General features: G+C 35.4%; 1 protein-coding gene across 1 annotated transcript in view; it reads left to right on the top strand.

Moving 5' to 3' along the window:
* LOC139960358 (autocrine proliferation repressor protein A-like) overlaps window positions 1-17,784 on the top strand; it is a 33,712-nt gene extending 15,928 nt beyond the window's left edge. Inside the window, exons 4-15 of the mRNA XM_071958671.1 lie at window positions 2,710-2,758; window positions 3,140-3,256; window positions 3,686-3,766; window positions 7,921-8,010; window positions 8,486-8,615; window positions 8,964-9,081; window positions 10,903-10,990; window positions 11,950-11,988; window positions 12,288-12,376; window positions 13,208-13,301; window positions 14,429-14,491; window positions 14,832-17,784. Coding sequence (XP_071814772.1) covers window positions 2,710-2,758; window positions 3,140-3,256; window positions 3,686-3,766; window positions 7,921-8,010; window positions 8,486-8,615; window positions 8,964-9,081; window positions 10,903-10,990; window positions 11,950-11,988; window positions 12,288-12,376; window positions 13,208-13,301; window positions 14,429-14,491; window positions 14,832-14,954 — 1,081 coding nt within the window. The 3' untranslated portion in view covers window positions 14,955-17,784. The remainder of the gene's footprint in view (window positions 1-2,709; window positions 2,759-3,139; window positions 3,257-3,685; window positions 3,767-7,920; window positions 8,011-8,485; window positions 8,616-8,963; window positions 9,082-10,902; window positions 10,991-11,949; window positions 11,989-12,287; window positions 12,377-13,207; window positions 13,302-14,428; window positions 14,492-14,831) is intronic.
* Window positions 17,785-21,377: the final 3,593 nt, after the last annotated feature.

Raw genomic sequence — 21,377 nt, 5'->3', positions numbered from 1 at the left:
TCTGTCATTTTACTGAAATCCCAGTTGATTGATGAAGTTTGTGCAGCTGCGAATAAACCAAAATTTATCTTAAAACAGGTTTCCAAATAAAACAAACATTGGCAAAAAGGAGAGGAAGGATACTGTATGTAGCTATATATGTCAGTTAATTGTATGCAATGAAGGTCGGTTTGTATGCTGTGTCCCTGCGGTTTGTTAATAATTTTGATTCTATATCCCTTTAAAATTACAAATAATTACTCTAAAGTAATAACAAGGACAGTTGCTCTTAAGTGCAATTAGTCTTATAGAATTTACAGATCACACAAAGACGTTCATGCGATTGGTTGAGACGATTCTTAACATCTACTCAGAGATATATCATTCGATTGTGACAATGTGTAGCTTTTGCAAGCCTTCAAGATAAACAGTCTCAAGTAATATAGGTGAATGGCATCATAACATTAGCTGGTTGTACCAAAAGTTCCAAACTGCTCAATTATTCATAAGAAAAAAATGATGAACGGTAATTTAAAGAAAGAGAAGTTTTAATCATTCATACTTTTATGCTTCATCAAGCATATTAAGTCAAATATTACTACGTAGCCTCACATAAAGCAGGTAATGAAGGCTGAGGAAGAGAGTTTGAATAATGTTATCCCAGGTGACCACTTGTTTAGCCGTCCGAGTATATTTATGGCCCGCGTTCTAATATGTATACATGTTAGTAAACATCAAACAGATGAACATCAAACAGGCCGCAAGAGACGTACACCCGAGTATAACGAACTTAATGAAGAAAAATGGCCGTTGCTAGAATCTTGTGAACACCTGCAACCTGTGCAAATGTTTTAAGGAAAGAGTCATAGATCATTCGGATGGCTTGAGATGTAAAATTATATTTGAACATACTTGTAAAAGGATCCATAGAGACTTCACATATTATATACCCATAGTGGTCAGTAACCCATACTAGGTATTTGGCACAGTCGAGTTTGACAGTTTGGAAACAAAGTGAATACGTATATATAACGTATGAAATACTTCGGCATATTTCGGCATACTTCGAAATACTTCGGCATACTTCGGCATATCCTTTAAGCAGCTAAGATTCTGCCTCCAATGTTCTTGTAATGTAATTCAATGTGTGGAAGTAAGAGGGCCTGACGTTGTAAATCAGACAACAATGTGACGTAAATACGACTCATAAATGAAGTGAATTTGATCGCTTTTTTAATTGCTTTTACGTTTTGAATAAAAGTGTGGTGAGATTCTCGTGTCTATACCAGGCCATATTATCATAGAAAAAACACAGCAAAACAACAACTTATATGTCAGCAGGTAAATGTTAATCGTTTCCGCATGAGCTTACATGTTTAACCTACCTTAAACTCCCATTGAGATTTGAAGCACTAATTCCAGGTGGGAGAATGTCACGTTCTTGATCAGTGACGTGTGTTGATCTGATTTTAGTAGATTAAGGAAACTGGTTAAGGTATTTAGAAAAACATACCATAAGCAGAATGTGCGAAAATGTGGGAAATGGGAATATTGCCGTCCAAGCACGTTTGATAGCTTACGTCCGTTTAACGAACAGAAACGAACGTAGTATAAAGAGGATGGAAGAACAAACACACTTTCTCATCTGGTGTTTTTGTCTTAGTAAAAGTATCCGGTCGATAAACTGTAATAAATATAAGTCTTTAACCTAACAACATATGTAAAAGATAAGTCGAGATGAGACAAAACACAACAAGAACAAGAACAATACAAAACAAAGCAAGATACGACAACATAACACGTCAGGAACAAAACAAAATACAAGTAGATGAGACAGCACCCGGCAAAACAATACTAGAACAGACAAGACGAGACTAGATGCGAAAAGACAATACAAGATACACAAGCAGATGAGACAGCACACGGCAAAACAATACTAGAACAGACAAGACGAGACTAGATGCGAAAAGACAATACAAGATACACAAGCAGATGAGACAGCACACGGCAAAACAATACTAGAACAGACAAGACGAGATTAGACACAAAAAGACAATACAAGATACACAAGAGGATGAGACAGCACACGGCAAAACAATACTAGAACAGACAAGACGAGACTAGATGCGAAAGAAAATACAAGATACACAAGGAGATGAGACAACACACGGCAAACAATACTGGAACAGACAAGACGAGACTAGATGAGAAAAGTCAATACAACATACACAAGGAGATGAGACAGCACACGGCAAAACAATACTAGAACAGACAAGACGAGACTAGATGCGAAAGAAAATACAAGATACACAAGAATATGAGACAGCACATCAAGAAGAGATGAGACATGACAAACATATACGAGAATAACAGGACATGACTAATCAAGGCAGGACAACTCGAGGCATGGAAAGCCAATATAATGAAAAAAAATACAAGACAAGATGAGACAATATGAGAAAAGACAATGTCAAGAAAAGGTATCAAACAAGACGATAGAACAACTCAATATGTGAAGGACAAGACAAAACATGACATAACGAGACGAGACAATAACAGACAAGGCGTCGCAAATCAAGATGAGACAAAACAAGCCACGTCAAGAAAAGTCAAGAACAGACAAGACAAGACAAGACAATACAACATCACCATCAACACTACACCTTCGGCAATATTTAATATCTAAAATAACTACTCACAATATCTCTATATTTATGTTTTCTCCCACAGAGTCACTGCAGTTCTAAAACAGGTACCCAACGAACCAATAACATTCACAGTAAGTGATGCGTGCGATGTTTCATTTCATTTCGTTATCAGTTTAACTTATGCATTATTGTTTACCGGCTAGTAAATTTGGGAAGTTATATATCAAAAATATTAGGCTGAGCCGATGCCTATTTTCAGAAAGTATAAGATCTTTCTGATTAATGACCATTGATTTAATTATCGTCGGCTGACATATGTGATTGATACACATGTAGATAGTAAATTTAAGTTATTAATTTTTAATTTCGTTAAGTAAATGTATTGGAAGCGAGTGGAATGGGCTTAACAGTAACACTTTATAACGTTCTAACATACTTTCCGATATTTTGAAGTGTTGACTGTTAAACAAAAATACTTCTTTTCAACAACCTTTTTTTGGTCTTCTTTACAGAATGATCCCGAAAGGAAATCTCGATCAGGCGCTAGCATCATAGCGTATACTCTTCGCGCAATTCTTGAAGGTACCGTTGACGAGTACCATTCCATTGCGCTATTTCCAATGGTTAAAGTAAGTAAAATAATATTAATATTTATTATTATATTTGGGTATATATCCTTACAATATATTTAAGCATTCCCTTGAAATTATCTTATAATGTATAATCTCATTTGATATGATACTGCTGATATCGATTCATATTTGAATTTATATGGTTCTGGTTTAGGCAAAAAAGACACGGTAACAACTAGTTTGTATGATGGCCATGTAAGCTTCCTGGATTTAACAAAATGTTTGAGAAGGTCAATGCAGTATTAGTACACAATAAAAATACCCCCCAAAAATTTAAAAATCATAAATAAAAAGCAAGGCAATTTTTAATAAATGTAAAGAATAATTTTGGTAAAACAAAAGAGAGCAAAGAATAAACTTAATGAAAGCCTCAGATACTCATTCGGATAATTTTTTATATATTTATATTCGTCTTTTTGCCTGCAGTCTGTGGTCCGTGCGATGGACACTGTTACCAACTTCACGGACCAATCTGTCACTCGGTTCTATGTCAGCGGAGCAGCCGAAGTAAGAAACAAACTCAATTTTCTGATCTTTATCTCATTTTTCTTCTCTTTTGTTGTTGTTGATATTCTTGATAATTTGTCGAACTTCTTTGTAGTGTCGCTATACCACCTTCTGTATAGATGTCAGATAGGTAGATGTTAGTAACCATGCAGTGAGAAGGGACGTATGGCAGCTTATGCCTGGTAGCGTTTGGTGTATTGCATGTCATAAAGAGAGACAAAATGGCGTCTATGGTTCGGCAGCTGCAGCATTAAAAGTTGACTAAACCTTGAGGATTAGTCAGAGTAAATAACTCGTCAGCCTTAAATATGCATCATAGCACTACAACACTATATACAAAACTGAAATCTCCTTACGTTATGCCTGAAGATCATTTTCTATCCATTACTGATAGTAAAGGGAAGGGATATAGCCTATATCAATGGCAAAACTTTGTACATTACGTAATTAAAATTTGTTTTGTTTTTTTGCGTTGACTTATGAAAGAGTAGTGTGCCACTGGGCCTATTGTTAGTGTGTAATCCCATTCAATAATGACAAAACCCACGTATAAGTGCAGATCGAGGTATCAAGCTAAATTTTGATATATATAGAGCGATGTAATATACCGCATGTTTAGGTGACTATATTTAAGCCTATAATATACATAAACCATCTGCAACGACAAATTTATTGAACTGTTTAGTCTATCAAGTTAATCCAATAAATCATAATATGAAAAAACAAAAGTAAATATTAAAATAAAAACTAATCTAATTGTCACCGAGTCTTACAATATATTTCCTTCTTACACGTCGATATTAATATAATGTACGGTAGTAAAAGTAAAGGAATCACAATATACACATCGGTAACTGAAACTTAATCTATCCAATAAATCCTATTGGAGATCTTTTCAAGTGCCGATACTTGACAGATGACACCGAATTGCCTCATTAAATTGTCTCATTTATCTTCAGGGCCGGTTGTAGCCACACGAATCTTAATATAATTGCCTTTGGGTTATGGAATAATGCATCCCGGCACTCGTGTGAGTGTCATTAAACTTCGAATCGATATCAAACAAAATGTCAGTTTATGATTTTATTAACTACCGTAGTTTATTTAATGACGTCACGTTGAGTGGAGTTATCATGCAGATAAAAAGAAAACGGCAGAGTTGTTAACTACGATGAAAATGTGAATTCAAGCCCATTGCATAAGGGAGGGTTCTATACAAAGAGAACATACCGTATGGAGTATTTATTTTGTAAAGTAACATTTTCAGCGTCAGTGTATATATATATATATATATATTTATATTTATATATATATATTGTCGTTTACCTCCATTGCATTAACATAAAGTCTGTTCAAAGTATCTCTTTCGAGATCCGGCTTTAGGAATCACAAATGATTTCGAGTTGGATAGCATCATGTTTGATCTCTAGAGTAAGGCAAAATATGTCACCAAAAACCAGAACTAGTATTGTTCGATACAGGTGACAAACGCCTACAGTGGAATTACGACCTTCCTTACCGGTTTCGAACCTCTGGACATACAATCAGCGTCCATAGCCTAGTGGTTAGGGTGTCCGCGTACAGAGCGGAAGGCCCGTGGTTCGAATCCCGGTGGAGGCTGAAAGTTTTTTCACTGTTCTTGATTTTCCAACTCATTACGATTTTCATTTATATATATATATATATATATATATATTACCAATAACCGAAACCCAGCCGTGATGTGCATACCTAACATTCTATACAAAACACTGATACATCAACCTTAGCAGACTTTACATCTTTATTTAGAAAAATTAATAACACTATATAGAATGATATGGAGCTTTCATACGACATGCTGTTATTGACTCTACTTACGGCGGCGCTAGCAAGCTGTGGAGTAAATTATACCGACCTATAACGTCGCTGTGCGTGATGGGGATTGTGTTATTACTGGGTGAATGATGTTTTTATATTCCATTTGATGACGAATAAAAAACAGAGACAAGTAAGAAATGTATATATAGTAAACAATGAAATTCTCATTGGCTTATATTCCTTTAGACAGATAGACAGGAGATTAGAATATGTTATCTGACTCGTTTACGTGTAATGAGCCCTGCAGGGTTATATTGGGAAGCTAAAAACAAGTCACCAGATGTTTACAGAGCATCACTGTGTTTACAGTATTGAACTAGGACTTGGTGACAGGCCAATACCTTATAGATGGAAAGTACATGAGATTTGGCATTTGAAAGTAGGGTGGTTAGGAGACGTAAAACCTAGGGTTGATGCAAATTAGTAGTTTTGGAGAAAAAAAGCAACAGCTTTTTAGTTTGGATTGAATTTGAACTTTCATATTTTGAAATAATGAGGGCAGTCTGCGGGATAACTTCAAATAAATGAATGATTGAATGAATGCGTTAGTGAAAGAGTTAACTAATAAACTATGGTAATGAAATATTCAACAAATGAACGACTAAACGAATGGAACAAATGCATGCATGTACTATATGACACCGAAATATGGAAAGGAAAAATGAATGAATGAATGAATGAATGAATGAATGAATGAATGAAAGAATGAATGAATGAATGAAAGCGTGTATGTGTGGATGATTGAATGTATCAGTGAACAAACACAAAATGAACCAATCAAAAGATAATCAAAAGAACAAAAGGACAATTATCGAATGAAAGAATGCAATATGAATAATAATCTCTCAAATTTTCATTCAAATGTCACTAAATTGTCTTGACATAAACGAATGAATGCATGACTGAAGGAACGCATGAATCAATAAACCATAAATGCATGCATTCATTAATGAGCGTATAACCGAAAGAACGTATGAACGAACGAATGAATGAATGAATAAATGAATGCATTAATGAATGAATAAATGTATGCATGACTGAATGGAAACATAAATCAATAACCATAAATATATGCATTCATTAATGAGCGAATAACCGAAAGAACGAATGAACGAATAAATGAATGAATAAATGAATGAATGTACTAATGAATAAATGAATGCATGAATAAATGAATGCATGAATGAATGTATGCATGACTGAATAAAATCATAAACCATGAATGCATGCATTCATGAATGAGCACATAACCGAAAGACCGTGAACGAATGGTGAATAAATAAATAAGCGAATTAATGTATATTATGTATAAATAAATGAACTTTTTATGAAGTAAGATTATACTTGATTGTCATCACATCGGTTTCTATGTTTATTTTGAAGCACATTTTGACATACATCTTCATAACTACATCTGAACCTCAACGGTATGTCTTATATGGCACATTTCAATGTAACTATGTTCAATACTCATGCGAGAATTACGGTACTATGCAGTGACGAGTTGAAGAGGTAAATCGTGCTGAATTAATATACATGGAAATAATAGAAAGGAAATTGTAAAATACTATTGGAAGATTCAATAAGTGCTGTTGGCATTGTAAAACCACACTAGAATACAGGATTTGAATCGAGTCAGACATTTTATGAACAGGAAATGCTGTTAGCAGTACAAGGGACGCGGAAATTATCGCGCCGGTATAACATTTGTTTTAAAGAGAAGTTGACGTTACATAGCAATATAGCAAACGACATTTGATACAACACATAGCGAGATACAACGAAGTCAGAGCAATTTCAAAGCCATATGCAGGAAAAATGTGATAGCATAGTCGTTACTTCCTTAACAGAAATGAATATTTTCATGACTTTTGAAACGAAGAAAACGAAGTAGAATTCATAACAGTTTCTTTCAAAAGGATGTAAAACTAAAAGTAAATGCATTCTATCGAATGGATTAAAAACGGTCATACTAAGAAAACAGAATCAATTGTTAATGTTTCCTTTTAAACTTGCAAATGAAAGCCTAACCTAGGTTTGCATTAAGGTGTTTTACAATGTTGTGTAGCCTATACATTTAATATTCCACCGAGGTTTTCCTGTATACCATATGTATATTTTCAACTGTTTTCATTACTACTACCATATAGTGACAATGTGCTGTATCTCCCAGGGCATACTGCATTTGATATAGAATGGATTTACCTTTCATCTGCCTCTTCATATTTCATTGTTAATTTCAATGTATGCCATCTCTTTAAACTTAATATGGTGCATTTTTTCTCCTTTCGCAGAGAGGTTGGGTCACGTGGTTGACTGCAGCGGTCGACGACCGTATAGTCGGTATAGCTCCGTTGGTTTACGGAAATTTAAACTTCGTAAAAGTAAGTGTAAATTGATATAATGTCGCACTTGTAGTCACGTGACTGGTGATGCCATAAAAAAAACGTTAAGGAATACCAGCAAAAAAATTGCAACGTATAGCTTGAAAATACAAACATGAATTTTAACTATAAATTATATATATATATTATATTATCGGAATATTGCTTATGGATTATATATTTATCTCACTTGCAACCAATATATTACATAGGCTCGCTGAGAGAGCTATATGTTATACTGGATATATATATATATATATATATATATATATATATATATATATATATATATACGTAGTAGAAGAAATGATTGCATTATCGTAAGTTTTGTATTTCTTTGATAAGTCTGGAAATCAATCTGGTGAATCAGCTTATCCATGAAAGTTAACAGTTAACAATGATTTAATCGTGTTAAATTTGGTTATACCACTGATAACCAAAATACAATTATTTAATTCTATATTATGATTTGCAGAATCTTAAACACCAGCAGAGATCTTTGGGTGGTTATTCTTGGGGAATATCACCGTACTGGGAACAGAACATTACACACTATATTGATGAACCAACAAGGGAGTCTATACTCAGCGTATTGGAACCTTTGGGTATGAGTAACTTTTTTATAACTTGGATTCAAATTTCATTGTAATTCTGGATAAATTTCGTTAAAAGATTTAACGTATCCTATATAGCTCCTCCATGATGTTTTTGCGAAGTTGAGAAAACCACTCATGCATTGAACTGATCTAAGAGATAAAACAAATAAAACAATTGAAAGTTAAGAGTTCTTGAAAGGTTCGCCAGTGTTGTATGACGTGGTAAACACGTGCTCCCTTCAGAAACCCTGTTTCGTGTTATTGTTTAAGTTCCTTCTTCTGTTATGTATAAACCTGAAATACTTAATGAACTTAATCTTATATTTATTCTGTTTTCTTTTTCCCAAATCAATGAAGCATATAACAAATTTTTAACGATGCCGAAATATATTGTTCTATCAAGTAACGATGAACAGTACATGCCTGATTGCACTAAGTACTTCTACCAATCAATGAAAGAACCAGTTTTTTTAAGGTAAGTAAATACAATTTATTAAAAGAAAAAGTAAATACAATTTATTAAAATAAAGAGTAAAAACAATTGTCGAATAGATCTTGTTAAATCAAGAAAGTTGTTCCGACTTGTAGCTATAAATCCGTGTTTGTATTGTTAGAACATAAATAAATAATACTCAATTTAGGGTTGGCTAATTGCATTGAATGAGTGCATTGGATGAGTGTATTGGATGTGTGCATTAGATGAGTGCATAAGATGAGTGAATTGGATGAGTGCATTAGATGAGTGCATTAGATGAGTGCATTGGATGATTGCATTGGATGAGTGCATTAGATGAGTGCATTGGATGAGTGTATTGGATGTGTGCATTGGATGAGTGCATTGGATGAGTGCATTGGATGAGTGTATTGGATGTGTGCATTGGATGTGTGCATTAGATGAGTGCATTGGATGAGTGCATTGGATGAGTGCATTGGATGTGTGCATTAGATGAGTGCATTAGATGAGTGCATTGGATGAGTGAATTAGATGAGTGCATTGGATGTGTGCATTAAATGAGTGCATTGGATGAGTGAATTGGATGTGTGCATTAGATGAGTGCATTAGATGAGTGCATTGGATGAGTGAATTGGATATGTGCATTAGATGAGTGCATTAGATGAGTGCATTGGATGAGTGAATTGGATGTGTGCATTGGATGAGTGCATTGAATGAGTGCATTGGATGAGTGAATTGGATGTGTGCATTAGATGAGTGCATTAGATGAGTGCATTGGATGAGTGAATTGGATGTGTGCATTAGATGAGTGCATTAGATGAGTGCATTGGATGAGTGCATTGGATGTGTGCATTAAATGAGTGCATTGGATGAGTGAATTGGATGTGTGCATTAGATGAGTGCATTAGATGAGTGCATTGGATGAGTGAATTGGATGTGTGCATTAGATGAGTGCATTGGATGAGTGAATTGGATGTGTGCATTAGATGAGTGCATTAGATGAGTGCATTGGATGAGTGCATTGGATGAGTGCATTGGATGAGTGCATTGGATGAGTGTATTGGATGAGTGCATTGGATGTGTGCATTAGATGAGTGCATTGGATGAGTGCATTGGATGAGTGCATTGGATGTGTGCATTGGATGAGTGCATTAGATGAGTGCATTGGATGAGTGAATTAGATGAGTGCATTGGATGTGTGCATTAAATGAGTGCATTGGATGAGTGAATTGGATGTGTGCATTAGATGAGTGCATTAGATGAGTGCATTGGATGAGTGAATTGGATATGTGCATTAGATGAGTGCATTAGATGAGTGCATTGGATGAGTGAATTGGATGTGTGCATTGGATGAGTGCATTGGATGAGTGCATTGGATGAGTGAATTGGATGTGTGCATTAGATGAGTGCATTAGATGAGTGCATTGGATGAGTGAATTGGATGTGTGCATTAGATGAGTGCATTAGATGAGTGCATTGGATGAGTGCATTGGATGTGTGCATTAAATGAGTGCATTGGATGAGTGAATTGGATGTGTGCATTAGATGAGTGCATTAGATGAGTGCATTGGATGAGTGAATTGGATGTGTGCATTAGATGAGTGCATTAGATGAGTGCATTGGATGAGTGAATTGGATGTGTGCATTAGATGAGTGCATTAGATGCGTGCATTGGATTAGTGAATTGGATGTGTGCATTAGATGAGTGCATTAGATGAGTGCATTGGGTGAGTGCATTGGATGAGTGCATTGGATGAAGTATAACAGTTGTTACTACTCATAAAAGATGTATTAGAATTAACTTGTAAATTTGCTCTCTTCTTGTCTTGTATTTTATCACAGAATTTATCCAAACACCGATAATTCTCTCTTAGGAAGTTGGAATCGCATGGTTAATGATTTCACAGGATTTATACTCTCAGTGGAAGAGGTAAGATAACATTTAAAAAAAATCGTAAGATGTGTATCGAGACAGGTTCAATAAACCGTTGTATCCTATCGTAAAGGTGATAAATATTACCTCCAAAATATGAGTGCAATAAAAGTTCACTACAATGTTTCAAAATTAATTCTCATGAGGTCTTTGCCCTCCAAATTGTTCCCGAAATTGAAATATGTAGCATTAGAGTGAAAATACACTTAGTATTAGAAACCATAAAAAAAAAAATACAATTTGAGCCTGTTGAAGTTAATTTGAACACAAGTGATCTTTGATTCATTTCACGATACTTCTTTATCATTATTTTGATAATTTCTTATTTCTTAAATCTTGGAGTTTGCTATTTAGCAGTATGTTAAATAAAGACCTGCATTTTCATGCATGCAATTATCATATAAACAGAACAGTTTATACCTACAATCTTTTTGAACGGTCTGGTCCAGTATAGAGAAATATACAGTGTATATATGTAGGCCTAAATACTATCAGTAAATGTCATAGTGTGATGATGATATATGTCCTACCATTAATTAAATATGATGTCATTTTCACAGTTCATGTCAAAGCTGCTGTGAACAGGTTATTTTAAAACTCCCTGCTGTGAGTGGCCCTTTATTCCACAGACATTATGCGATGTTGCTGGCCGTCATAAAAATGATAAATGGAAAAGCTTCTTAAAAATTAAGAAATTATTCAAAAACTAAAAATTTAGAACAAACTCAAAGAACGAAAATCAGTTTGGTCATATAGTGAGACGAAACATTCATCCGTTCCACCTCAATATAATCATTATTATGTAGGCTGGCTGTTGAATATTCATCATCGTTTAGACGTGTAGGAATTGTAGTTCTTATGTGCGTCCTTCGGTGCATTGATTTGAATATATACAAACCCAAAGTAAATAAACATTATTTGCTATGAACTAAGTATTTTTTTTTTGCTTTTTATAGAAGTGGCCGCTACCCGATGTCAGATGGAATTTAACAGAGGTATGGAATTGAATACGATAATGACTAAAATGGAAAAAAAGTCTGATTATTAAATTAATATAGATTAATTTAACAATTTGGTAAAACTGAACAAATAGCGGACTTTTTTATTTATTTTGGTAAGGTCAGACTTTTATGACTGTTAAGCTGTGACAGCAATAAAACGAAATAAACACATGGTTAGTGATCAAGTGGTGAAATGACTGCACAACGTTACAGATATGAAATGAAGTTATATAGGAAGAATATCTGTTAGAGGTGTTGTTTATTTTAACTTCAAATATTTTACATTTAATTAGACCGACCTTGCCGTGACCGTGTCCATCAAGACTAACTTAAGACCGTTGTCATTTACCAAATGGGTCGCTGATACACCTACTGACGCGAGGTAAGTGGTATACACTAAGCACAGTGAAGTCTGTACCAAGGAGAGGATGCATAAATTTATGTTCAATTAGACAGAACGCATTTAACGAACCACGGATTGGATTGAATAAGGGGTTAATCAACGGTCTAGCGTGCGTTACTCACAGGATTAATGCACGATCGGGGGATAATGCAAGCGATGCACGAGGGCAGAGCCCGAGTGCATCCAGCGATAGCATTAACACCCGGAGTGCATTAATCCTGTGAGTAACGCACGCTAGACCGTTGATTAACCCCGTTCATTCATACACTACCATTTGTGTGGGGGAAAAATCATAAAACAAAACATTTTTGGTTACATATAACCAAAGATTTATTAAAGTGATGCCCCGTAATTTTACCGTGCGTTACTCACAGGATTAACCATGCACGGTCAGCTGACCTGAATGGACCAATAGGATTTAGGTATCTTTACTAAGTATGAATGAACAGAATATCAGTGCGTGATCTAGTTAAGAAACATTAATTATAGAAAGTTCAAAGGATTGAGAAATTTAAATATTCCATACAAAAGTTTGTTAATTGAAGAGAGAAAGACCCATTCAAAATATCCCCAGATGTTTTTCCTAAGCCTCTCGTTTCACCCTATTCTATAACTCGTGCTAGACATATAATCAAGTATGTATGTGTTGGCTATTTCGACATTTGCATAACGACTCTCTTCAAAGTTAAGTATTTGTCTTTTTGTCAACAATATATTTTTTTTTAATTTAATGATGATTTGTTTTGTCCAAAGTCCTAATGCTTTTATGAAGATTCTTGTTTTCTTTCTATGAAATGATTTTCTTTCCAGACGTGATTTTCGACTCAGGATTGCAAAAAGTGTAAACATGTCAGAAAGTATACCACAGTCAGTCTTATTCCAGAAAACTAAAACCGATGATCCGGTGAGCATAATATATCATACTACATCATATTGAACAGGTTATCCTACTGAAGTCTCTACCACTGCAGCTGTTAAGTTTCTAACCCAACTACTTCTATACAAGCCTTATCTATGGAACGCGAAAACGATATTTGCGTCACAAATAACATTTTGCACGTTGTCGCTAATCGGGCCGTTCTTGTTAATTTTACTACGACGTTTCTACGTATCGGTTGTCAAGTTTTACTACGGCGTTACTGATAAGGTTATCATCAAATGTGTTGCCTTTTCGCGTTCCATACATATCAGTACTTATCAGCGCGTACTCTCAACTGAATTACACTGTGCAGCCAAGTACGCACAGATCGGTGGATGCGAACATGTTGCTATGGACAATTTCCTCTACATTTATGTGTTTTATCATGATTTACTGCTTAATGTTTCATGCAGTTGTTAAATGACGACTTTAGGCATAAGTTTAGTCTTGAGATGTCTAAGTCTAAGAAGAAGAGAAAAATGAAAAGAAAGAAAAGTAAGAAAAAGTGAGCGATAGTATATCTTTCAAGATATTTAGCTTTATAGAATGCTAAAACTAATATGGTCCTCTAAGGCTAAATTGATGATGACGTCAGCTGCAGGCGTAAATGTTAATGTTAGCCTAGTGTTTTATAAATTCTAATAACTCAACCAAATCATGTTTTTTTCAGCGTCCTATCAACAAAAGGCAACCCTGGATAACATTAAACACCATTTGTTCTTTTCAAGTTTGTAATGCTTTATAAACATGATATTTGAGGCCATAAAAGTACTTTATATTCAACCAATATTTTCTGAGGAGCTGACATAATATTCCGTGAGTTAGAATAGCAGTCAAGCCACTCTAATTGATGACCCTCAGGTACTTAGCTTTTGGCCCCCAAGTAATAATAATAATAAATAAATAAATAAAATAAAAGTGGTCTTGAAATGCAACTTGGACTGTCAGCAGTATTTTATAACACACAGTGCCCAAAGTCATTCTTTAATGAACTAATTTTAACAAATGGGAAGAATCATTTTTATATTTGTTAAACAGTCAGGAATAGCACGTTGCATAAAAAGCAAAGAACTATATAGTTAAACTCACAGTTTCTTTGTTTTTCATTGTAGGGAGTTGAATTTGAGACCACGCTTGCAAAGCCTACGAATGGATGGGTTGGAATTTTCATTGAGGTAAGATTTTTTCGCTATTTCACCAGGATAATTTATCTCTACTTGTCCGGTTGGACATGACATGGCGTCCAGGGAATAGGGCTTGTCGATTAGTTAGGAAAGGATAAACGATGTGTCCTTATCACTGTATATACACAAATACGTTCGTACCCACGTCCTCAATGTCTCCGTGTCTGTAATATTTTCAAAATATAGCTTTAAAGGAAAATCAATGAACCAAGCTTGCTCAGAGAGCTCTGTAACAGCTCCATTGGTTTCCCCTAGATAATTGACAGTCTGAAATACATCATTATCATCATGATTATATTATATTATATTTGATTTGTATTTTTATTTCTAGATTGTTTTTCCTGCACCGAATGGAACACATTTCACAGTTACTACAGACATGAGTGTCATACCCGATGTATATCCTCTGGAAGAAGAATGTTCTGGTGACAGTTGTGTGGGTAGACTTGTTTAAAACAAGTTGATGATCTTGTATATAAATTAATGAGCCTCGTAGTGTTTGCAACCTAATATGTTTTGTCTAAGAGAAAGAAAATAACCTGTAGCTACTTTGTTGTTGTGCGACAACATTATTTGCGGTACCTCCCTCCAAGAGCATACTTTCTACCATAAAGATCAGAATTTACACTAAGATTTTACATGCATGAGTCTATATACTTTCCATTCAAATTTGTTGCTCGAAAACTTCATTGGTTATTCAGTGATAAGTCAAGTAATTAAACTGAAGGCAGCATATTGCGTGTTAGTCCGACCGGCCACTGCTCCAGTGAAGGCGACTGTTATATAGACGCAACGTTACTGGCATGGCATATTTTATGCGAAAGTCTTAGACCCATGCTTAGTCATACAACTGACTAAAGCACATTGGAATAAATATGAGAAGAGCCCCACGAACTTATGAGTACCTTCTGTTTACGACGCGTGCTCTTTTAGATCCATTGAATTATTATGATTTCCCCAAACTGGTGATCAAAATTTTGCTAAAACTTGGCAGTTGTAGTTACTTTGGCATTGCAAAGAGTGATGTTTGTTTTACATCAAGATATGTTTGCTTTAAATTTACATTTCCTTCCGAGGGGTCTCTTAGCAAGAATGATAACCGAGGTATTTATTTATATTTCAGCCCGTTGTATCTAGTCTAGAAATATAACGTGCGGTATATATTAGAATTGAGGTAATATTATGATTAATTTCTGAGTTAGTCAAATTATGGAATTTCATCTTTTGCAGTTTACTTTGAATTAAATTTTTGGTTTTCACTTCTATCATTTGAATTTCCTCTTACAATACAAAGGGAAATTTGTTGATATTATATAATGTAAATAGTTTACAAATATCGTTACCGTGTCTGAATAAAACGTAGCATCTTAAAGAATGAAAGAAAAGCAATGTCTAAAAATATCTTCATTATAGTTTCATTTCATGTATAGTTATGATTATTATACAGTTCTTAGATTTGGTGGTCGGGTAGATGGGAATACCCTATTATATCATGTATTAGTTAATTTTAATTACATTTTACAAGTACAACTGATTTGTACAAGTCTTGTGGTGTAATTTTAATTGATCTTGTATTTTTGTCGTTGGTCTCATATTTAGGATTACTGTTAAGTTTTCATTTGTAATTTAACATGCTTCAAATTGCATCCAATTTATGATCATTTTGGTAATGTAAGTTATACATGGTCATTTCTAACGGGATATTTTTCTATCTTAGATTTTGATATCATTATTTATTACATATATAATCGTTTTTATAATCACAGTCAATGTAAACAAGTTCAACATTTACTCATTAAAATCAAATTATGTCGTATGTTGTGTATGCTGTATAGGGTATTAGGTATGCGGTTTATGGTGTTTACCGTGAAGCAGCACACTCTGTTGTTGGATCTTTCCAACAGTGCAGAACTGTTATGTATGCTGTATATGAATTCTGTCATCTGTTTGCCGTTTATGTTGTATACTATGAAGCAGCACACTCTGCGGTTGTTGGATCGTTCCTACCGTGCAGTAATGCTGTGTGGGGTATTCGGTTTGCGGTTTATGCTGTATACTTTGAAAGTAGCAAACTGTTGTTGGATGGTTCCATTCGTGCACTACTGCTGTGTAGGCTGTATAGGGTATTCGATATTCGGTTTGCGGTTTATGATGTATACCGTGAAGCAGCACACTGTTGTTGGATCGTTCCAACCGTGCAGTATTTGCTGTGTATGATTAAAGTGAAGTTATCCGTCTTATGTTATTACGGTATGGGCTACGTGGTGTACATATTAGTTATACTTACTAAAGTAGTTAATAACTTTGATTGATCGTTAGAATACACGCAATATGACAATACATTTTCACTGAACCATTGTTTCACCTGCACATTCATGCATTGTAAACAGAACTACAGTAAGTCGTTTGTGAGACGCCTAAGCCAAATTCATGAAATACTGCGGTTTGAAGCTGGAATCTAGATCCAGCTAGGAGAGTCCAAATGAGTCCGAATCCGAGACAAGTTCAACTGTTCGAAGAAAAATGTATTGTAGCCAGGACTCGGGCACTACAGCACTGCAAGTCGCAATTTAATGGATTGTACAGTGCCTGAAAATTCCTTATCAATCCTATGTCAACGTAGGATAGATAACTGTCACGTGCATGGTGTAGTCGTTACTAAGGCTTCCGATAGTGACGTCATGTTTACTATGGTGGCGTCTAAAGTTGAATAATCAAGTTAAGTAAATAATTCATTGCAAATAAAAATTGAAAGGCGATTCTGTTGGTATGCAATGGGCGCATTATCTGTTTCTTCTTGTGTCACTTGACATGAACATGAACCATACCACGCACGTGCGTGATATCATGCGTTAGAATCATGACAAGACGCGTTTTGAACGCAATGGAAAACTTCCTTGTCAATCACATGTCAACGTACGTATGTAGGATCGATGTACGACTACGACGCACAATATTTAACCGTTACTAAGGTTACCACTAGTGACGTCACGCTGTCTTCGGCGGTAGATACAGTTACTACGAGACATATAATACCATACCTCTAATAATTAGTGCTAAATATTACTTTATCTATTGTTCGCAAAATTGATAATAGTGTAAAATTGATGTGGATTGGAGAAAAGTTCAGTTTGATTATATTTTATTGTGTGAAATATTAACATGTTAGACATATGTAAGCGCAACAGAAATATTTATGAGATATTAAAAGATTGATCAACGATTTGGATATTTTAAGTTAAACTTGTAAGTGATTTGTACTCGATTAAATTATGTAAACTATGTACGAATGTGTAACTTTTCGACTAAATATATGATCACATCTTTCTCCATGAAACCCTGATTACTTGTTCAGTGTTTTACGTCACTGATTTTGCCAGGTAGGGTCATATACTGCGACAGGAGAGACTGTTGAAAATCCAAGTCACTATACTTTTATTTACAATTTGCAATTCCCTCCAGAAAATGACGTGTTAAACATTCTCTTATTCTCTCTGTAAAACTATACGCCATATTTCTTTTAGAACATGAGAGTGAGTCTAAGTATTCCTAAACCATAGGCGTACGAGGCGGGGGGGCAGGGGGGCAGATTGCCCCCCCAAATTTCCAGAGGACAAGAAATTCGGGCAAAAGTCCTGAAAAATTCGGGCAGCCTAAGAGGAGAAAAATAAAATATATATATATATATATATATATTTTTTTTTAGGCTGCCCGAATTTCTTGTCATCTGGAATATAAATATGCAGTAGCTTGCCCGAATCTTTTTCAAATTTTTGCCCGACAATTCCATGATTTTCTTTATTCAGCATCATTATGCCCGAATATTTCCGTGTAACACCACCGTAAGCGCAGTTCATCTGGGCTACCACGCTTTTTGCAAGATCAATTTTTTCTAACTAGTCAATTGTTTACCTGGACCAAGGGCGGCGGAACCGGGGGCACAGGGGCACGTGCCCCCCCACTTTTCCTCAGGTTAAAAATGTGCCTTTTTTCTATATAAAAATTGAGGTGCCTCAAATTAGCAAGAGGCCAGGGAACCATAATGAACACTCGGGAAGGGCCGTTTCCGGCCATCTGAGGGGTTTGTAAAACCAAAACTTTTTATAGTACGCTCCGCGCCAACCGATGGTGGCGCTCCGCTCAGATAGTCGTGCATACAACTTTGCAAATCCTGGCTAAGCCCGTGACTTTTAATGAATTTCTGTGGGTCAAACTTAAAACTATTTCGAATGGAAATTTTGTTAAGATATTAACAAGAAAAAAAACCAGTCTAATTCGGAAGATTCCTACATTAGCAACTAGCATGATTTCACCTCATTTTGTCTCAAGAGAAAACTTGTTCCTTGTTTCCCAATTTGCGTATTGGATATTGCAGTGCTAGTATGCATATTTTCCTTTGGGGGGGGGAGGCGTTGATGGAGTGATGTGTATACACAAATAAGATAATACAATAAGAGTTATAAAGGGTACTAAATATAGGGCTGCATCAGTCCAATCGAATTTCTGCAAAGTGCCCTTTAATGTAGGTGCCCCCCAGATTAAAAGTGCTTCCGCCGCCCTTGACCTGGATATCCCCAACATGAGTGTATATAGAAGAAACATTTTCTTTTTCATGGATGGTGGGGGGGGGGGGGTGCCTACAAGCATAGAAGTACGGGTTTATCATATTCTTTGTTATATTTTATACTTTTTTGTGAGACAAATTGCAGTCTCACCCGACACAGCGACATTATCCCACTTACGTGTCGTTGAACAATGTATGTTTCTCTGGAGGTAGCTGAGTACTGTGTTAAAATAATAAATAAGGTAACTAAATAGGAGCTTAAAAAATATACTGTCCCATTTTTCCCCTTCAAAGTGATGTTACCATTTTTTCTTCTTCTAATATACCAAATTTTTGGGGAAGTGTAAATTTCTAAAACGTGAGATTATAAAATAAAAAATGTTTAGATGCAACTTGCAAGGCCTCAGAAGTGCCGTTTCCGGCAATCTGAGAGGCATTGTGTGCCCAAAATTTTCTTGTACGCTACGCGCCAACCGATGGTGGCGCTCCGCTTAGATAGTGTCACAGGAACTTTCGGGCACAAAAAGTTCTGCCCCCCCAAACTGAAATGGTCCCGTACGCCTATGTCCTAAACGTTACGGACAGTAAAGGCAATGTATGCAAGAGCATCACGAAGGGGTATTGTAAGGTTGATTACAAAACATAAAAGAAAATAATAGCTTTAAAAACTACATACAGTATGTTGCACCTATACATTTGTACACAATAAGTATAAACTTCTGTTGCATTTCGATATTTACGGTGCAGTCTGACGGTACGAAAACTAGAAGCGCCATCAATCTTTGAACTTTTCAGGGTCGTTAAGTATTTTCCTCTTCGCTGCGTTTTAGTCTTTTAAACTTTGATGCATTTCTAGCTCTGTATGTGTTTCATCGACATTCAAGTACATGTTATAGGTTTCATGCAAAATTTAGCCGGTTATACTGACCAACAGTTATTGTATAAATGATATTTCACGGACAGTAAAATTAATGAAAGACCTAACTTCTAAATCTTCTTCTGGCTTTGTTACCGTCAATATCGCGGTCTTCGATTGTTCGTACCGCCGAGGTAATTTTCATTACTAGATAATTTTGAATCTCTGTGTGACAATTTCATATATAATAGCTTATTTGTACGAGCACATAGTCATATCTATATAGTCTAGCTGCAACGATTTTTAAATGCTCAGTTTCTAGCTCAAACATACGTTAGGCTCCCTATAAAGAATCATAGTTGTGATAATACTATCCATGTACTTTGTACAAACCTAGGAATAGTATCATCAAATCTCCGGTGTAATATAAATAACCACCGATTTGACAGATTGATTCGCATTAGTAATCCAGAGCATTGCATTGCTCTACTGGTTACTGTTTACACTTGTACCTGTTTACTAATCAAACATCTTGTTGACAGATGCATCATACGTTATAGTTGTCTTTAATCTTTCAATCCAGTAATTTACCCTGTTGTAATAAACAGTGCACAGAATGAACCTACAACATGTTGTAATTGAGTCACTGAAGAGATAAGGATGCCGCGCTCTTGCCATGTTTTCTTATCGATCAACAAAACTAAAAAAAAATAGGAATGATTGGTGCTCTCCAATACTGACTATAATTTACCCACCCACGTCTATACATCATGCTGATGTGAAGTTGATACTGGAAACGATGAAAACCACAAGCTCCAGGCCCTACGTTTGGCGGGCCTCTGGATCCTTGAGTACACACAGAAGTAGTTAAATCAATCTGTCAGTTGTTACAATATATTAGTAATGAAACAAATGGAATATAGTGACAATAATCGTACACGTTTACTCCATACAAATGAAAATCGTTTTTTCTTACAAATTTGCTGATATAGCTTACATCCTTCTGTTCTATCTTATGTGGCCATATCCTTGCTCCTATAGCGAAGGCAGACCCGGCTTAAAAAAAGGGGAAAAAGAACAACATTCAACTAACAGGATAATATGGGTTGACGTTTATGAAATTCGGTTCCTGGTTCAACAATGAAGTAGAAAGATTACTATAACATTAGGTTTTTTGTATTATGTGGTAGGATACAATTTCAATTGCAACATTTGTCAATACTATATACATAGATGCTTCCGTGGTCATCGAATCTTCCCGCATCATGTCATCTTAACTATATCAGTTAACAAACATAGGTAACAAATGAACAGTAAGCACTCCGGGTTTACAGAGGGACTAATCTTTTGACCTTCAATCTTTTTAACCGGATTACCTTGTTAATCCTCTCCCTAATCTACTGCCCTTTAGATATACAAACGTTTGGTACTTAATGCATTGTAGATTCAAATCACGT

This window comes from Apostichopus japonicus, chromosome 19 (assembly GCF_037975245.1).
Source record: "Apostichopus japonicus isolate 1M-3 chromosome 19, ASM3797524v1, whole genome shotgun sequence".
NCBI lineage: Eukaryota > Metazoa > Echinodermata > Holothuroidea > Aspidochirotida > Stichopodidae > Apostichopus > Apostichopus japonicus.
This window is presented reverse-complemented; position numbering and strand designations above follow the sequence as displayed.